The 18,577-nt window shown below is 49.9% G+C and overlaps 2 protein-coding genes across 5 annotated transcripts in view; one reads left to right on the forward strand and one right to left on the reverse strand.

Moving 5' to 3' along the window:
* The window catches only part of BMP2K (BMP2 inducible kinase), a 58,049-nt gene extending 50,928 nt beyond the window's left edge, over positions 1–7,121 (forward strand). For all 3 annotated transcript variants that reach the window (XM_063335775.1, XM_063335777.1, XM_063335776.1), the window contains one exon: positions 1,955–7,121. In XM_063335775.1, coding sequence (XP_063191845.1) covers positions 1,955–3,390 — 1,436 coding nt within the window. In that variant the 3' untranslated portion in view covers positions 3,391–7,121. The remainder of the gene's footprint in view (positions 1–1,954) is intronic.
* Positions 7,122–8,613: 1,492 nt separating this feature from the next.
* On the reverse strand, positions 8,614–15,973 carry PAQR3 (progestin and adipoQ receptor family member 3). 2 transcript variants are annotated; one of them, XM_063336450.1, is made up of 7 exons: positions 15,623–15,973; positions 15,371–15,533; positions 14,006–14,161; positions 13,078–13,212; positions 12,013–12,103; positions 11,543–11,691; positions 8,614–11,084 (listed from the first exon to the last, which is right to left on the reverse strand). In XM_063336450.1, exons 1-6 carry the CDS (start codon positions 15,805–15,807, stop codon positions 11,549–11,551), a joined length of 873 nt encoding a protein of 290 aa, XP_063192520.1. In that variant the 5' UTR covers positions 15,808–15,973; the 3' UTR covers positions 8,614–11,084; positions 11,543–11,548. The 2 variants fall into 2 exon arrangements, with proteins under 2 accessions (XP_063192520.1, XP_063192519.1); XM_063336449.1 differs by having other exon boundaries at positions 13,078–13,275; positions 15,623–15,972.
* Positions 15,974–18,577: the final 2,604 nt, after the last annotated feature.

Below are 18,577 nucleotides of genomic sequence, written 5' to 3' on the forward strand. Positions count from 1 at the left end.
GGGTTTGCCGTTGTTCTGGTCCCCTCTGAAGGTTGTACCCAGCCCGTGCTCAGCCCGGGGTGACTAACGCAGCCTGGCCGGGGGGTATTGCGCGTGCATTTTCCCTGGCTGCTCTGTGTCTGCACAGAGGTGAATTCTCATTGCTGCGACGAGCGTTACACGATCAGTTATACATTCTTAAAGCAGCGTGGCTGACGTGTGGTCTGTGTCCTAGAGAAAAGGACATCTCAAGAGCAAATTTGCTTTTCCCGGCTGAGACTGAGCTTTTTGCTTTTCCTCCTACGCGTCCTCTCCAAATAGAAATCCCACAGGCAGTTTTGCTCCTGAAAACATCTCTGTGCAGCAGCGGGGCTCCGACACAGGGAGGGATTTGTTCTCTGTGAGCCTGGCGAGTGCCACGCTTGCCATCCCTTGCTTTTACCGACGGAAAGTTTTTCCTGCTCCCAGTATTCCTGAGCCGACCGCCCCAGAAAGAGCCGTCAGTGAATTGTTCTCTTAGCTCTGGTTGTCAGGCAGTAAATAGCAGGAGTGAAGGTGTCGGAATAAAATAAATAGGTAAATTTCCTTCCCGTAGCACAACTGAGCTGACATCCTGTTTAGAAACAAACAAGAAAACGCTTCTTTCAAATTTAAGTTAAAGCCATAGCTTTTCTCTGCCTGAATAGCTATGCTAGAAGTTAGAAGGGGCTGAATGTGCAGCTTCAGTGTCACTAGAGAAAAAGATGTTCTCTGAGCAGGGGTTTGCCAAGGCAAGCGTCGCTTTTGGTTGTTTTTAAGAAGGTCGAAGCTCTCCAGTGTTGCTGTCACAGCATCTCCATTTCCGTGTCGTTACGTTAGCTGATGACCTTGCTGTTGCCCCACGGGGACTGGTGCCTTGTCCCTTTCCCTTTGGATGCCCCAAAACACACCAGTGAGGCAAAAACCCCCAAACCCGGCTCCCTGCTGGGGCTGCTGGTGGGCGCCAGGTCCCCCTGCCTCAGCTCGGGTAAGGAGTGGGTGCCCCCGAGGGCAGCACCGAGGGACAGTGACCTCACGTCACCTTCCCCGCAGCTTGGACCCGGACACGCTTCTCCCTCACCCAGTCCCTGATTTTCACAGAGCTTAGAGGGACCCGGTTATCTTGGAGGTGTTGAGTAGGATTGTCTCGTGTTGGGAAAGCGTGGGAGAGGGAAGGCTGGGGACTAACAGGGCATCCTGTGCTCCTTTCCCTTTTGCAACTACGTGCAATACGTCGGTCTTGCCACGTGTACCTGTCTGCGTGGTGAGAACTCTCCTACAGTCTTGGAGAACCTCTCCAAAAGGCAGCCTTAAGGGACGTGCTCCTCAGCAGGGCGCGTGTGCCCTGTGGTGTGCAGGCCCTGCCCCGCGGAGGGGTTGGTGAGGGCTGTAGGCCGGCAGAGCCCCCTGAGCTCCGGTGTTGCTGTAAAGTGGTACCCGGGATCTGAAGCGAATTGTCTGAAACTGCTAAATACTTGTCTTTTGCCTGTGCTGGCTGCTTTCGTGACTGGAGCAGTAAGTTTGTCAGAGCAGACTATCAAAGCAGAAGCACTTCAGGAAATAGGTTGTCTGCTTTTCAAAAAAACCAATCAATCAACTTAAAATGTTTCAAGCTCCCGTTTCCCTGGAGGGAGCGGCTGCCTAATGAGTGTGTGTCCAGATCTGGCTCTGGAGATCACCTGTGTCCCTTCTTTCCCCCCTCCATACCCAAAAAATATTAGTATTGGATTTCTAGGCGTCTCGTGCTTGGGGAGTACAGCTAGAAGGTCTGACTGTTGATCAGTTTTAGGAGTGTTGTTTGAAATATTACATCTAATTTTACCTCGTTTCCCTCAGTAAGTACAGAATACATGTTTGCGTCAGCTCTTGATATGTGTGGCATTGGCGTGTGTGGAGTCAGTGTAGACTTTAAGAGCGTATTTCATGTTTTGTTTTGCATTTTTCTTCGGATCTGCAGGTTCCCCTGGAAAGCAAGCGGACAACTCAGCCAACCATCAAGGAAATAACGTAGGGACCCCAACCAAGGCTGGAAAACTGAGCCATGCTTTTAGAGACCCCCGTCCAGGGAGGAAAACTGCAGAGGGACAAGAGACAAAAGGTGGTGATGAGTCAGAGAGTGATTTTGAATCTGATCCTCCTTCTCCCAAGAGCAGTGAGGAAGAGGAAGAACAGGAGGATGAGGAAGTCTTGCAAGGAGAGAATGGAGACTTCAATGACGACAACGATACAGAACCAGAGAATTTAGGCCACCGACCTCTCCTCATGGACTCTGAGGAAGAGGTGGAGGAAGAGGAGGAAGAGAAGCAAAGTTCTGACTCCGATTCTGATCGTAGCAAGCACAAATCTGTGGATGGGCTCCTGAGCAGGAGGTTCAGAGATGGTGTGGGCAGCGGTGAAATCAAAGAACCCAGTTCAATGCATCTGTCCTTGTCTGAGGTGCCAAGTACCGTAATCAAGGAGAACCCTGGCCAAGAATTTGATGTCTTTGGGGCAGTGCCCTTTTTCACTCTGCAGCCTCAGGCAAGAGAGAAGGTGGACAAAGATGTCTCTTCTCAGGTGGCTTTTCCCAGCCTGAACCAGGAGCAGGATGACTTCGATGTTTTCACAAAAGCCCCCTTCAGCAAAAAGGTGTCTCAGCAAGATGGCCAAGTGTCGGGAACTGAGCCTCTGCTCTCCCCAGCCTCTCCGCGGAGCCTCGATATTTTTGGCTGCACCCCATTTCAGCCTTCTCTTCTCCCCAAGACTGGTGGGAGCAAAGAGGACCTGTTTGGGCTGGTTCCTTTTGAAGAGATCACAGGGAGTCAGCAGCAGCAGAAGGTGAAGCAGCAGCGTAACCTGCAGAAACTTTCTTCCCGCCAAAGGCGCATGAAGCAGGAGGTCTCGAAGAACAACGGGAAGCGGCACCACGGCACCCCAACCACCACGAAAAAGGCAATGAAACCCAGCTACCGCACCCCTGAGAGAGCCCGCAGGCACAAGAAAGCAGGCCGCAGGGACTCGCAGAGCAGCAACGAGTTCCTGACTATCTCGGACTCCAAAGAGAACATCAGCGTCACGTTGACTGACAGCAAAGACCGAACCAACCCTCTGCAGACGGACGAGAGTCTGCTGGATCCTTTTGGAGCCAAACCCTTCCACCCGCCGGACTTGATGCGGCATCCCCAGCATCAAGGGTTTGGGGACAGCCGCGGGGATCACGGCACGGTAGTAGTGGCTGGGAGACCTCGGCAGAGCTCCTTGCACGGAGCCATTCACGGCGGCGAGGGGCTGAAAACCGATGACTTTGGTGCCGTACCCTTCACCGAACTGGTTGTGCAGAGCGCGCAGAGCCAGCAGCAGCAGGGACTAGAGTTAGATCCCTTCGGAGCCGCTCCGTTTCCTTCCAAACAGTAAATGCTTCCAATGGGTTCCCCCGCCTTCGCCTCCTCCAAGTTATTCAATAGAGGTTTTAATTAGTGGAGTAATTTATCTGGTTGAATTGACAGGGACGTGGGTTGTACGGTTTGTTCAAGTTCAAGAAGGCATGGCCAACTTGAATGATGACATTTAGAATGATGGCAGATTTTTATTGTTTTGGGTTTTTTTTTTAGAAAAATAGAAAAAACAAACCAGGAGCATCGTTTTGTTATGAGAGATGGCTCCCAGAATGAAAAGAGAAGTCAGATGTGAATCGGTGTCTGTCACTGACTTTGGGCCCTGGAACATGCTGTCATTCTGCACTTTGGCGTTGCCTTTTCGGTCCTCTGGGATGTGCTGAGCCGGAGGGAGGGGGACGGGCGGAGAGGCACGAGAAAGGCTTTCCGTGCGTACAGGTGGGCTAATGGAACCGCCGTGGTTCTTCGCCTCTCAGTCGCAGTAGACCCAAGAAACAAAGTGTACTAATATCCAGATTGATCTACTGGAAATAGTTGAGTCTTTGCTTCCTAGGTGAAAACTACCTTTATTAATTGTAAAAATTAAGAAGCCAAGTCCTCAAGGGGCTGTGGCCCAGAATTCCAGAGCAGGGCCGTGGCCTGGGACCTGGTAGACATCTATGCAGCTGCAGAGACGAAAGGCAGATTATTTTTTGTGTGCCTCAATGTTCAAAAATTTATTTTTTTTTTTTACAGTAAGTGCCATTAATGTAAAATAGCAAACTGGAAGTTTAGAGTTAAAAAAGATACGGAGAATATAATGGTTTGTGAGACGAAAAGCCTGACTGTAGGGGAGCGGACCAGCAGGGATGCAGCCGGCGTTTGCAGCACGTCGGAGACTCCTCAGCGCGCTGGGAAGGGAGGCTGCTCTACCTGAGGAGATCATCTGGCACGTACGGAGTATTTCACATGACTTGTGCGGTTGACTGTGAGATGCAACCATCAGATTTATTTGATTACGAATTGGGAATTCTGTCTGAAAATACCTTTTTTTTTTTCCCCTTGGTTTTTTATTGCAAGAAAACTTGTATTCTTTCAAACCCATTGTTTTTTAAAACAATAATAATTTTATGCAATGACTGTAACCTAATGTTCTTTTAAGTTCTGATGATTCTGTTGTTGTACCTAAGTGTATTTTATAAGAAAGTTTTGCCAAATGCACTGAGCTTTGCAGAAACTCCTCTGGAGGCGGTTTGGCTTGGGAGAGCCAAGGGCGGTGGGCAGCAGGCAGCGTGCAGCAGCCGGCTCTGCCCCAGACCTGCGTTCACACCTCGAAGCCTTACAGACGGGACCCCGGTCCCGCCACACAGTACGTCGTGCCGCCGGGTGACGGGAAGAGACTCGTCGAGGAGATGTCGTTACCGTGTTGTAGCAGTCGTGCCGTGCTGGCGGGGCGGTTTCTCCGGTGCCTGCAACTTGTGCCGAGCCACCTACGGCGCCTGCAGAGCCGGCGTGACTCGGGACGCTCCCATTTACCCTTTCGCTGGCAGTCCCAAAGAGGAGGTGGAAGGAGGTAGTTCCTCTGCGTGTCTCAACTTTATACCCCGCTCTCCTGAATGCGGATGAGTCCACAGGTGGATGTTTATATATGGAGGACATAAGGGTTCCTGGTTGCATGTCCCCGTGTCCCCTGCCCTCTTTCACTGGAGGTAAAGTGAAATATTTAGGGTTGTTCTTCCCCCCGCTCCTCCCCAAGTCAGTCTCCTGCTGGTTACACAGTCGTCCTGAGATCTGTGAGGGTGGGGGTGGATCCCTTACAATATTTGTTGAAAACAACACATCAAAACCAAGTCCCTTGGCTCCTTTGGGGGTTGGTTTGATAAAACGCTCCCTCAGATACATGCGGGAGTGCTTCCCCTGGGCCTGGAATTTGAAAATAGCTCATACATATCTGTACACCTTCATTGCCTTCATCTTCCTCGGTTTTGTCTTTCTCCCGAGGTGAAAGTGGAGTATTACAGCTGGGCTTGGTTACGTATGCCTTTTTCAGGCTTAGAAATGAAGCTTTTAGGAGGTGATGAGTAGAAATGTTTCAACTCTATTTGCACAGGAGTTTCTTAGGCTTGGTTACTGCAGTTCTCAGCGGGGGTGCTTGTGCCAAAGGCTGTAAGAAGCGCACGCCAAGTTTTGTAGCATTTGCTGATACTCAGGTTAACTGTCTTGTCTTTTCCCTGTTGCCCTTTCTCTGCGCGTGCGTACGAGCTGCCCTCCGGCCGCCTCCTCCTGAGCTCTTCCCTCCCTGCCGCGTCTGGGTTTGGGCTGTTCACCCCGAGCCTCGGGCTGAGGCGCGCCAGAGGCGTCCCTTCTGCGGCGGGTTGGTTCGGTTTTGGGCAGAGGGTCCGCAGGTGGCTGTTACAGGATGGGAAAGCTGAAGGGAGACGAGAGAAAACTGTAACCCCAAGTTAGGCTAAAGCTGGCGTAGTGCCTCTGGCTGCGTGTGAGGTATGGCCGATGACGTTTGCTTTCTAATGGCCTTAATAAACCTTGCTCTTTGTATTCTAGTCGTGAAACAGGTTTTTGCATAAGCGTAACTTTTTGGTTTCTAAAGTTATTTTATGCGTTCTTGTGACTGAGAAGCGATTAGTATGCCTCGCTAAGTTGACTTTGCTTGGTATATATTGTTTATACACAATTAAACCCAAGTTTGGGTTTAATTTCAGCTGAGATCCACTGTTCAGCAGAGACGAGATGTGGTCCTGTCGGGGAAGGCGAAACCCTTTTGCCTTTATTTGCTGTGTGTTCCCATGCGCGTGCGTGCCAGGGAGCGTGGTGTGACCATGCCTGAAACACGGGACAGCCCTTGTGGGGGTAGGCACGAAGCGCACTGTCCCTGAGGACAGGAACGGCAAGGTAAGGAGCTGACGCTTCCCTTCCAACCCAAAACAGCCACCGATTTGTACAGCTCCCCTTTCAGCGTGCTGAATGGGTGAACCACAGGCCTTTGAGAATCGGCTGCTCGAGAGAGAGTCTGTCAAGAGGTACTGAGAAGCCCTTGACGGTTGTGCTCGTTGAAAGAAAAATACGATATTCGCGTTCCTCTGCGGCCTCAAAGGGCCTCGAGGCGGGCGCAGTTGCTGTGCCTGGCGTGCGTAGCGCGGGAGCCGTGGATACCCGCTTTGGAGGGGGTGACTTTGAATCATCCTGGGTGTCCCAGTGAGTAAAACCAAGTACTGTGAAAATAAGTTGATATATTTGCTACTGTGAGAATAAGAGTTTATCTGGAATTTTTTTATACTATAGCGTGTATTTTTATATATGAAAAGTATATATAAAATATACACATGCTCGCACACATCATGCATCTCCTGGAATTGCTGTGTTTTTAGTAACAGAGCAGCCACAGTCGCTTTGTGTGACTTGAGGGAGCGAGTATGAGTGAAAGCTGCAAAAGCCAAAACCGCGCAGAGGGTGGCTGCTGCGTTACTTTGCTGTAGTGCTTCTTCGGAGAGGAAAATCAAGGGAATGGCGCGTATAGCTAAATTTGTGACTGAGGCATCACCTGATATTAAAGAGCATAAAAACTATTTTAAAATTGCTGGCATTCAGCTTTTAAGTGCACTTTCCTGAACTACCCTTCCATTTCTTGTTAGACTTCAAGTTTCTAAAACTTTTTTGTGTACCACTAAACAGAGAACTTTTAACTTTTTTGTGAAACTGATGTACATCATAAAATACTTGCAGTTGTTAAATAAACAAACGTGATAACAGTGACTTTGCAGATCTCCTTCAACAGTGCATCATTAAGAATTCACGTTTAGGCTTCAGTTTACCCGCCGTAAGCAGTGCTGCTTCCGCTGATGGCTCTTTGTGGCTGTAGGCTCCTGTCGCTCTTTTAAAAATGTTTTAAAATATTTGTATTTGCTGCCCAATCATCTTTCTTTGTCCAGCTTGTTAAAAACCTGTTGATCATATACTATTTTTAATTCCTTCGGCTCAGCATTACTCTTTAAAGCCTTCCTGCAGCACGGTTTCGCAAGGATGAGTCCCGATTCCTGGGCGATAGCTGAAGCTTGGTCCCTTTCCTATAGCCAGGCTGGGAATGACAGCTCCCAGTGCCACCTCCGAGCACTTCGTTCCACACCTGAGCTTCAAGACCTAATTTTCGTGTGATCTGACCCCCTTCTAGCAATTGTTTGCCAGAGTGGTTTGTTCTAGTACTGATTTTAGCCCTAGGTAAGCTGAAGTAAGAATGAAATGGTCAAGAAAAGATGGACTCACTTACTAAATAGTAGCCGATGTCCTGCTGCTCTGTCGTTTGCCGATCGCCTGTTTCACTCATAATTTTGTTACAAGCAGAGCCGCAAGGAAACGCATTTTAACTGGAGGCTTCACCTGACATCAAAACGAACCACCGCAGCAATTAAATTCTTGCTTTGAACAGGTAGTTTTTCATGGATAAGGGGGTCTCTTGCGTCTGCAGGCTGCCCCTGGCTCAAAGGCTTGGCGGAGGGCGAGAGGCAGAGGGCTGGGGGCAGGCTGAGGGTTATTGCCCATAAACGCTCTGTGGGCGCCGGCCACGCGCTGCAGGACAGGATGAGGACAGGCACCGGTAACGGAGGGCACCAGGTCCCTGCCGGCCAGATACGCCTGCGGTCAGAGCTTTTCTGCCCGTGACATCTCCGATGATAGAGGGTTGGTTTGTTTTCAGCCCCTGCAGTTACAAAAGCAGTTACAAAAATGTTCTGGCTCAGGTTTTTTTTTTTTGTTGTGTTTTTGCAGCGTAACTGCGAGCACTGGATTTCTCATGCCTGGTTTTCGCATGCAGTGGAACTACTTCTGCGAGGGCAAAAGCGGCGGTGGGAAAGGGGGAGAGGTGGGAAACTGGTGTTTCAGCCGAGGCAAAGTCAGGATGAACCTTTCCTCCTAGGACACAGCAACAGCAACGGCTGGAGCTCTTGAGACAGGAACAAGGCCCTCGATCTAAAGGTGGGAGGTTGCAAAGGCGAGTTCATCAGCAGATTCACCTAGAGATGCTCCTCCAAAACCGCATCTAGAACATGAAGTATTGCTAGCGGAATATACCGGACACAATACTGGAACAGTGCAGTTAAACGCACGCCCTGCCCCTCCCTGCTGGGCCTGGGCAATTCGAGAGAGTCTCCCCGTGTATGTAAAACCCCGGGGAGGTGACAGAAGTTGCGTGGTTGAGCAAGTCACGTCTGTCATTTCACTGGGAGTGATGCACAAATGGTGTTACTCCAAGTAACCATCCAACGAACTGAAATTTATTTACAGGTTCGGTATGTACACAGAAGACCATCATGCAGCTTCATAAATTTTGTCAGGGTAATAAAAATGTACAGCTTTGCAGTTTCCTTATCCAGTGAAAACTGCTATGGTAGTTAGAGTTTACATAAAAAAAATACATTAGCAAACTATCAATCAGTATGCTTTCACAACACATTCTTCAAATATTATTGTTCACATAACACTGGAAACAAGCTTTTCTACTTGCAGGTTCCTTGTCAGGCTTCAGTAGTAGCAATTAGTGCACTTGAAACTTGCTTGGCTGTCAAGTTTAAAAAAAAAGAAAAAAGTCATCAAAAAAATCAGTGTTTACACTGAAAGGCTCAAAGGTCTGGGAGCTGAATATTAAATGCTACGTCAGTTCTTGCCACTACTTGTTTGTGGATTTGAACAAAAAAACCAAAACCTACCCAGTGAACTAGAGAGCCAGTTGGCATTACTCTCCAGCGTGCCCGTAGAGAGGTTTGTGTCCTGCCTTCTCCACCCGCGCTGAGCGTTGAGGCGCCCGACAGCACGTTTCCATCGCTATTGCGCATCTCCTGGGCACGGCCCTGCCGAGAGAGGCCGAGGGAGCCCGGGGAAGAGACAGCGCTGGGGGGACCTGCCAGCAGCCTGCCTGCCCCCAGCAAGGCACTGCCGAAAGGCAGCCGCTCCCCCTCCCAGCGAGCTAAATCCCACCAAGGGAAAACCCTCTCCGAGAGAAAAGGGGACGCAGCATAGCGCTGACGAGGCCGGCAGTTCACTAAGGGCTTCTCGTGCATCAGGCGGCTTTTCACATGGCCGGCTAAGGCTTCCCCGCCCACGGCGCTGCAGTGCCAGCTCTTCCTTGGCCTTGGGTGCAAGATGACTGGTTTGGAATCTTCGAGGCCCCTGTAGGAGTGCGTGTTAAGCGGGCTGTCCTCAGACCATCACAAAATGGGAGAGAAGCCGCCGGGACCTGATCGAAAGCCACGCGGCAGGTAACGTGGGAAGCCGTGGCCAGGTCAGCTCGGATGGTTTATAATCTCGGACCAGAACGTTTCTGCCTGTAGTCGCAGCAGGAACTCTCTCTGCTTTCTAACGCTAGCTGTGCCGATGCAATCGCATCCTTCAGCAGCTCTGGTCCCAAGCTTTAACCGCTTGGGGTTAAGTCTTAACAGCATCTTTGGGCAAGCGGAGTCCAAATGGCTAATCCAAATGTCCATCTCCACACGGGTAATGCTGACTAACACTGGGTCGTGCGAAGCAGCAGTGTTTGCTGCCGCTGCTCAACTGAACTCTAAACGCAGCCACAGTTGCTGTACAGAAGCTACTTCAAAATGTTGATCCTAACCCAGAAATCCAAATTATTCCAACCCTTTTTGAAAAACCCACTGAACTTAATCATGCTGAGCTACAGCTATCTCATAACCTGCGTGTTTCACGCCTCCCCACTGCTGGGTTTGGAAGAGATGGTTTCGTGGCAGATTCTAAAACCCAAGGCAGCCCTTCTTCCTGCGGCAAGCTTATGGCAAGAAGTCATTTTCAGTAACAAAGTCTGCAAGTACAGTACAATACGTCACATGTTAAAAGGCCAAAGTTCAGAGATTTGAATCCCCAGCAGGTTTGCTACTCGGGGTGTGTTATTTCATCCTGTTAAACAAGAGTAACTTAAAAAAAATAATTCTTAGCAACTCCACTGATTGCAAGATAGTAAGAAACGTGAACAGACAGGCTTAGTGCTACTCCTGAAATACTTTCGAATACTAATTCCAAATTGCTGAAGGGATCTAGAGAAGTTTCCTGAAGTAATGGCACTACCCATAACGGGGGAGGCAACGTTAAGCTCTGAAATGAAGATGTACCTATGGCGGATGACACGTGATCTTCTCTTCCAGCAAAAGGAAAAGAGCTTGTCCAGAAAAGTACAAGAGTCCACTGAATTCAATTTTATATGTTACCGTACCGATGCTGAAGCATAAAAACATCATTCAGAAGAAGACTCTGAAGGATGCAACGCACCGTCCCACTGTGGTTGAGATCCAAGACCGGGTCCTACAGTTACCATGGTTTTACAAGCACGCTGACAGGAGCCGTTTCTCAATTACGCACTTGAACAAAACCTGAAAACCTGGTACATGGGCCTGTTCGCTCAGCAAGGGTCATTAGTTCTGTTGTTTGTGTTTATCAAGCAAAAGAAATACTGCTGTGATCCGAATGCTGAGTTTTACGGCCCACCTTTCCATCGCCCCGCTCCAGGAAGACCTGTTTGGTACTTGATTGCAGAACAGGAAAGGAACGTCGGGTCCTGGGCAACGCTGTGGGTTTCTTCAGAACTCCTAATAATACACTGTCCCAGCAAGCGGGTAACAGTGCAGGAGTCAGGAGAGGAACTGCCGCAGTGCTTAACTTCATAGCCCGGCTCGTTAGGTAAGGTCCAGACCCGCAAAGTCAGACATCTCATCGCCTCTGAAATAGAGTGGGGAAACTAGTTTAGCCACTCATTATGCAGATGACACTCTCAACTCTTACCTGGTTTCCAAAAAATCCAGATCAAGGCTTAGTAGGGCTGAAAACCTGACAGGAAAAGGCTACTTAAGAGTAAATCCTAATGACGGCTTGAGGCTGTTAGAATTGTGAAATGTGGGATGTGGCAGAGCTCTATCTCCAGCCTGTTGGAAACCTCCGCTCGAGGGCACTGCAGCCTCAGGGAGGAGCCTCACGCAACGAAGGCGTGCAGGTGAGCAGAGCGCCTGGCGACCAGGGAAGTACTGCTTTATTTACGGGCAACTATTGCACCAGTCAGCATTTTCTTGGGGAAGCTCGTTAGGGCGGCTGACTGAAACTTGTGTCAAGTTAAAACCAGGATTATTTAACCCACTACTTGTTAGGATACGCTACTCCCACGAGTAGGAGAACCGCTCTACCTTCGCTCACAGGTCTCCGCTATACTCAGGACAGGGCTTGCTGTGTCGGTATTGCATGATGTACACGGTGGATTGATGCCACCAGTACAGCATCACCACGGCAAGGATGTGCCATACTTGGTGACTCGAGCCGAGGTAGTTCAACTGTCCTGTGGGGAACAGAAGGGGCAAGTGGTTAAGTTGCTAAATTCAGCAATAACTTACGCGATACAATTAGCAATCGGTCTCCTACAAAGCTCAACTATACACTCCACTTGCTGGGAGGCGGCGAAAGTTCTTTAACGAACTTAATCAGAAGCCGTCTGCCTTCTTTTGATGCAAATACAGGCAACATTTTACTCTCTATGAGAATACTTCAAGTAGAACGTGGTCAACCTGTTCTCTCACAGGAAGTTCCAGACTCACAGCAAGGACTGCGACACTGCAGGAAGCTTAACTGCAGAAAAAACACCCAGAAGAGAATTTCCTACCTGGGAAGTATCTTTCGGGAACTTTGGAAATATAGAAGAGAAAAGCTACAGCAGCGATGAAGTACATGACAACTACACGCGGAGCAAACTCCTGCAAAAGAAAAGGAAGCTCTCCTATTCTGTTAGAAGGTAAAAACAGCAAAAAAAAAAAAGTCCCTGAAGATGCAAAAAGAAAAAGGCATGATAAAAATGAATCTTACTTCACTGCCTACGTTATTTGTGCCTATGTTATCTGTCTTCCACACTCAACTGCGGCTCTGGACTGGGCTAAACCGTCACCCCAGGTGACAGTCCTCCAGCAGGGCCAGTCTAAGAACACGCACTGTCACTGCTCGCCAGGAAAAGGAAACGTTTTCTTCAGCACAATCAGGTCCCTGTGTAACTGCAATGATTTCTGGGGTTTTCGTACTGGGGCACACTTTATTGTCTTTAGCTGTACTGCGCTGCTTGTTTTTCAGAGCATAATTCCGAGTGGTAAAACAAGAACAGGACAATGGCTCAGTCGCTTCGCAGTGATGTTAAATGAGGGTTGTGTAACAGAGGGCTGAGCAGGCAGATACAGATCTTTGCTGCCAACCCAGGGAAGAGACGAGGAAGCAAACACTCATCCCATCAGTGTCTTCTGGTTCCCCTCTCGTCTCCAGCTGTGGAGGTGGACAGCCCAGAGCTCTCTGCACAGCAGCCTGACAGATTCCCATTGCCACCGCGCAGCCGACTCAGCTCTTCCCTCCTGTCCCTCGCCCTGGGGTGAGCGAGGGTGCGGTCCGCCTACACAGGCGGCTCTGTCCCGCAGGCGGGTCTGCTCACTCACCCTTGTATCCAGTTTTCCTTCTCAGGGCGCAGTTTTGCATCGGTAAAGCAGATTTAATCTACTCAACCTGTTGGTTGCTTCTTGACAAATTTCTAAGTGTTTGCATTTGGATTGTATCGTCCGAAAGAATTCTGTGCTTAAAGAAATTTTAATTACCGCTGCTTCCCCCTTGTTTCCTGAAGTGTAAGAGGACTCGAGGAAGATGGCAAGTGAAAAACAACATGGAACCTTATTTCCTTCTCTTTCTCTTTTACCTGTACAATAGATGCGCCGATGCCGCCGTTGAGCCAAACCCAGTGGATGGTGGGAATAATTCCGTATCCAGACACTGAGCAAAAGATGATGGAGCGCAGTCTGTGCCACTGTTGCGTGAGGTAACTGGGATGAATCTGAGCAAAAAATACTGCCAAGATCATTGCCAGCACAGTGATTAAATATACCTGACGCCAGTACTGAGGAAAAAAAGAAACAAAACCAAGTTTGTGGGTGTTCTTATCGTGCGTAAAAGGAAATTCTGTGTAGAAAGTTTACATTACTAAATGTCATGATGTATCAATTCTCCCGTCACTGCTGCGACCACAAATGATAGAGTTTGAATGAAGGGACTTGTATTTATCAACTGGCAGTGAGGGGAAGGGACTCTATCACTTGGGCAGACCATTTATTCCAAGCAGTGCCTTCACCAAAACATTTTAAATATGCTGTGCCCAAGCGAACTTGTTCAACTGCCGGATCGCTGCATCTGCTGCAGGCGTGGATGTAATCTAGGCTGCCGACAGGAACCAATTTTACTTGTCCTCTATTAGATGAAGATAACATAAGCCTGTTTCTGCCTCATGTGGGCTACCTAGTGGGAAACGACGTTTAAACTACTTGTCATGGGGATACATCCCATAATCAGCCTCATGGATTTGATAAAGTTAGGACCTGTGAAGTTTACCCTGCCGTCACATGAATTGAAATATTTTCTTGAGGTCTGTGTGACTTGAAAGGATGACCTCAATTTACCCCTACTTCAGCAAGCAGAATTCTACTTGTGTCAGAAGGAACTTGTTTTAGGTTCCATCTCTGTCTCCTCGCTAATTTGGACACCCTGCAATGAACACCCTTCCTACCCCCTGGAAACGATGCCAGTGAGACCACAGGAACTAAGCGTTACATGAACAAGTGCTGCAAACTTACGTTGTTACAATAAAATGCATAGAACACGCCTGACACATAGCAGCCCAGGATACCAATGGAAATTCCCGCATAATCTAATGCCATCCATCGTCGGCTGGTCTTCTCTGAGCGGTGGCAACAGAAGAGGTGGTATCCTACTGAGCAGAGCATACAGACCTATACAAATGTTCAAACAATGCATTAATTTCTTAAAAATTTACAGGGAGCGTAGCAAGCTTAAACTCTGAAGCTCAGAGCATGCAATGGACCTGTTGCATGTTTTGCAGCGCAACTTGGTGCGGGCAATTCCTGCCAGTAACCAACAGAAACTAACATAAGCTTCTCTGACAGACGGAAGAAGGAACCGAAAACTTTGCAAGACTCGACAACCCCAAGTCGCACCGCTAAGAAAAGACCACGGGCCCAAGAGAGGAGCCGGTACGCAAGGGAGCAGGGCCATGTCGCCACAAGTACAGTGGGACGATGAATTCTGCTTGGTCAAACTACCACAAGCAGAAACCAAAGCCCAAGTCTACCCTGACTACCCAGCACCGCATTACTGAGGGAGCACACAAGTTAAACTTCATGCACAGGCCACATATTTCCTTCTAGGCTGGCATCGAATTTCTTCCCTGAGAAATGCTTTTTGTGTTTCTCTGCAAACCTCAACAGGAGTAGGGAAGAGCACAACGGCAGCGCTTCCCAAGCCAACAAAGGAGTTTTCCCCTCTTCTAGCTACCCAAAGGCATCCTGTACTCTCCAGGGAACATGAGCAGCGCTGTTCAGAGGTATACTGTCAAGACTTCTGCTGCTGGCCATGCATGCTTTTTTAGGGATAGCGTAATGTACAGGACCTTCAGTGGTCAAATGATCACACACTTGCAGTCTGCTGTTGAGAACAGATTTAATCTGACAGAGAAGGTAAAAAGTTAGAATACAAGCCCTGCTGCCATTCCAGACCAGGATCAAGCCACGGCTGATTCTCGTGTTGTGATGGCTGACCCTTTCCAGCAGTAACTGGGGCTGTCTGGGAGACATATTGGACACTATTGAACCCCAGCGCCCAGCTGAGGCTGTGAAATAGGGCATTGGAGAATTCAGTTGTTTCTTACAGACTCTCTCCTACGCCGGCCATGCTCAGCCCTCCCTGTTTTTTTCCGTATATCAAACTGCTCGCAATCAACTCAACCACCGAGCCTGCAGCTACCTTTAAAAGCAATGCCACTTAAAACGTGCTGTCCCCGGTCTGACCCGAGTTCGGCAGTCCTACTCGCACGATGTGTGCGGAAGCTCTGTGGGAGGGGAGATTCATGGCTCTCCTTCCCAGAGAAGGGGCTCCCGGAGCGAGCTTGCCAGCCCACGCTGGGCCGGGCAGCCGGGCCCTACCTGGAAGCAGAAGAGGCAGACGGAGCAAATGACAAAGTCCTCCCGGGAGGCGCCGGCGGCCGGCAGGACGGCCGTCAGGTCGTAGATGCCCAGGGTGAAGAAGAGGACGAAGCCGAGCAGGTGGCTCCAGATGTTGACGGTCTCGTTGGAGAGGATGAAGAGGCTGCGAGGAGAGACGACAAGGGGCGGGTGAGGGCATGTGGGTGAGCCGGGGCTGGGCCTCGGGTGCCATGGCGGCGGGGCGGCCCTCACCTCTTGAGGCAGAGGCGGGAGGGCAGGTAGGCCCGGTAGCCGTCGGTGATGTAGGGGTTGTCCTTCAGGAAGAGGGGGATCTGCTCGTAGGTGTAGAGCCGGATGCCGCGGGGCACCAGCACCGGCCAGTACTGGTACCCGCCCAGCTCGATGTAGTGGGCGCTCCGCAGCAGCTTCTGGTGCATCCTGCCCGCCGCGCCGCCTCAGCGCCCCGCCGCCCCGCCGACGCATCGGACCGACCCGCCCCCCTCACGGGCCGCCGCCCGCCGCCATCCCGCGCCTCCGGCCCGGCCCGGCCCGGCCCGCCGCCTCCGGGGCCGGCCCTCAGGGAGGGGACGGGGAGGGGAGCGGCGGCGCCTGGTGATGGCGTCAGAGGGCGGCGGCGCCTGCGCACCGCCGGCAGCACGTGGCGACGCCCGCCGCCGCGCGGGGGCGCCCTTCCCCGCCGCGCGCCGCGGCCGTTTAACCGCCCGCCTCCCCTCAGCGCCCCGGCGGGCTCCCACCGGCTTCCCGCTACGGGCTCCGCGCCTTCGGCGTCCCAGCGGCCGCGGGGCCGGCCCGTGGGAGGCGGGTGAGGGGCCGGCCGGTGCGCTCTCGGGGCCCCCCCGCAGGAAACCCGGCTCAAAAAGCGGAGATTTCAACTTCGAGGTGGTAAAGCCGGAGGGAGCCTGGCGCCGGCCGGAGATGCCCCGAGGGCCCCGCGCTGAGCGGGAGGGGCGCACCCCGCGGCGCTGCTGGGCGGCCGTCCCCGCGGATATGGCTAACTCTCTAATTGCAGCTCTCTAAGAGATCACAGCTCTCCATTAAGACCTTACCTTATTGCCATGGTAGAGAATTTTGGCTAAAAGGAAATGGCGCGTAGCTCTGAGAAACTTTGGCAGGAATTTTTCTCTGAGAAAATCAGCCGTTTCTCTGAGGGAGGCCCGAATGACACAGGCCTTTCTAGAATAGAGGCCAGAAAGAGACGTGTGAAGTCAGAGTGCGCTGAGGGTTATCAGCCGTTGTGGGAATTGTACTTGCACCTTGTAAGAGCAATCCCTGGCTAATTGAAGTAATGATTTTTAGTATTTTCTTCTTTTGTGTACTCTATGAAGTACAAAAAAAAAAAAAACCTTAGTAGTGAAGAACACTCTACCAAAGGATTTGCTTTGCCTAAATAAGAAAAGTTGTGGGCTGCTTGCCAGTTGCTTTTTTTCTTTTTTCCCCATCTCAGAAAAAGGGACAAAGAAGTAATTTGCTAGCTATCATTTGGCTCTCGTTCTCACGCAAGTGTGCTGAATGCTAATCCTTATTCACCTGCTGCTCCCCTCCAGGAATGTGCCATGCAGAATTCTTGGGAGGTTTTTTGTCTGCTTAAACAGAACGTGAGAGCTTTTCTGGAGAATGGTGTGATAAGTATAAAAGATTTTCCTGCGGTAGAGAGGTCTGTATTGTGAAGTACAGGACGCAGACTGATGGGCGTTTGAAATGAAGAATGACAGTAAAGACCAGGTGTTGGAATCCTAGAGGTTGTGGTATAACCAGCTGTGCTACATCACCCCCAAATTTCCATGTCACACCATTTGGTTACCCAAATTAAGTTGGTTTTGGTCAACAGCAGCTCTTGAGTATCTCTACTAATCAATCATTCACTGAGATTTTGTAACGTCACTGCTCTGAAAACTGTATCCCTCCTGCCTCTGCAAACCTGCTGACAGTTCCTCATGCCTTCTCCCTCCTTCTCAGCTGTTCTGCGCGCTGGGGAGGTTTTTCTCCTGCATGTACCGCAGGATTTGGAGAGTTACCCAGAAGAATCTTGTTCATAGTAATAATTCAGCAGGCTTAGCTTTAAGAAACTTCCTTGTATTCCCACCTTTTAGGGGTGTATCTGAAGCCTGTCTCTGAATGGTTCATTTCTGTTTTGTTTAGTTTCTGTCCTCTTTTCCATATGGCTTCTCTGTTTCTGTTTTTGCCTTCACCCGCACTTGCTATTAATGAAATTAATAAGAATGATTTAGGAAGCGTGCAAAGAGAAAATGCATTCCGAAAGAAGATCCGTAGACAGAGTTCTTTTGATGGGAGGGGAAAGCCCAGGGTCATACAGTTGGCTATATTTGGGATGGAGCACAGGATATCCCTTCTGCAGACAGCAGAGTCGTGTTAGGTACACAGGGAAGCACGGTGTAATAAAACACCTTGCAGAGCGGTGCAGTGCTGAGAGGAGAGAAGCTGGCTGATACTTGGGAGATGGCTCGGTGAGTCTCAAATGTAACAGGGTTGCAGGAGGACTGAGAATTCAGATACCAGAGTTTCCCAGAAACAAAATCTTGGGAGGGCGCAAAGCTGTTTTCTGGTAGCTTGCTCAAAAGGGAAATAATTCATAGGTGTTGATGTCTCTGTTCTGTAGTGGAAGAACAGTTCCATATCCAGCTGCATTAACTGTGCTAAAAATAGGAAACTGTCCTGTTTTGATCAACCTAGTGCCCTTGGGAGCTAAAATCCCTGAACTAGACTAGTGAGACTAAGCTAACAAGAATGGTATCTACACTTTGGCAATGTTTTTTCCCAACAAGTTTCCCCACTGGCTTTGCTCTGTGCAGTGCTCACCTGGAGAATGAAGGAGATAATCTATGATTATGCAGACACATGTATTTTGAGGAGTAAGAATATAGCTGCCATGTTAATTCAGGTGAGTGAACTCCGGCTGTCCCGAGGAGCCTTTCGCTGCCACAGTGAAACTGAGCTGGGGAAGTCGCGTTCCTGCCAGCTCAAGCTGATAAATGAGGAGACGAATTGTTCGCTCGAGTGGTGACTCACTTTTCGTCAAGCCAAATGCTGCTCAGAAAGTTGCTACCAAGTTAAAACCGTAATTAGTCTTAATTGTCCACAGAATCATTAGCTCACTGAGAACATTATACCTGGAAAAAACACTTTGTTTCTAAGCCCTGTGCAATTTAAATGGAATCCCAAGTGCTT

The sequence above is a fragment of the Chroicocephalus ridibundus genome, chromosome 5 (genome assembly GCF_963924245.1).
Source record: "Chroicocephalus ridibundus chromosome 5, bChrRid1.1, whole genome shotgun sequence".
NCBI classification, from domain to species: Eukaryota; Metazoa; Chordata; class Aves; order Charadriiformes; family Laridae; genus Chroicocephalus; species Chroicocephalus ridibundus.

Coding starts and splice junctions, on each gene's coding strand:
- PAQR3 (XM_063336449.1), bottom strand. CDS start 15,807: ATGCACCAGAAGCTGCTGCGGAGCGCCCACTACATCGAGCTGGGCGGG. Junction 15,534..15,622: donor TCCCGCCTCTGCCTCAAGAG/GTGAGGGCCGCC, acceptor CTCTCCTCGCAG/CCTCTTCATCCTCTCCAACG. Junction 12,104..13,077: donor TCGGCGCATCTATTGTACAG/GTAAAAGAGAAA, acceptor TTTCTTTTGCAG/GAGTTTGCTCCGCGTGTAGT.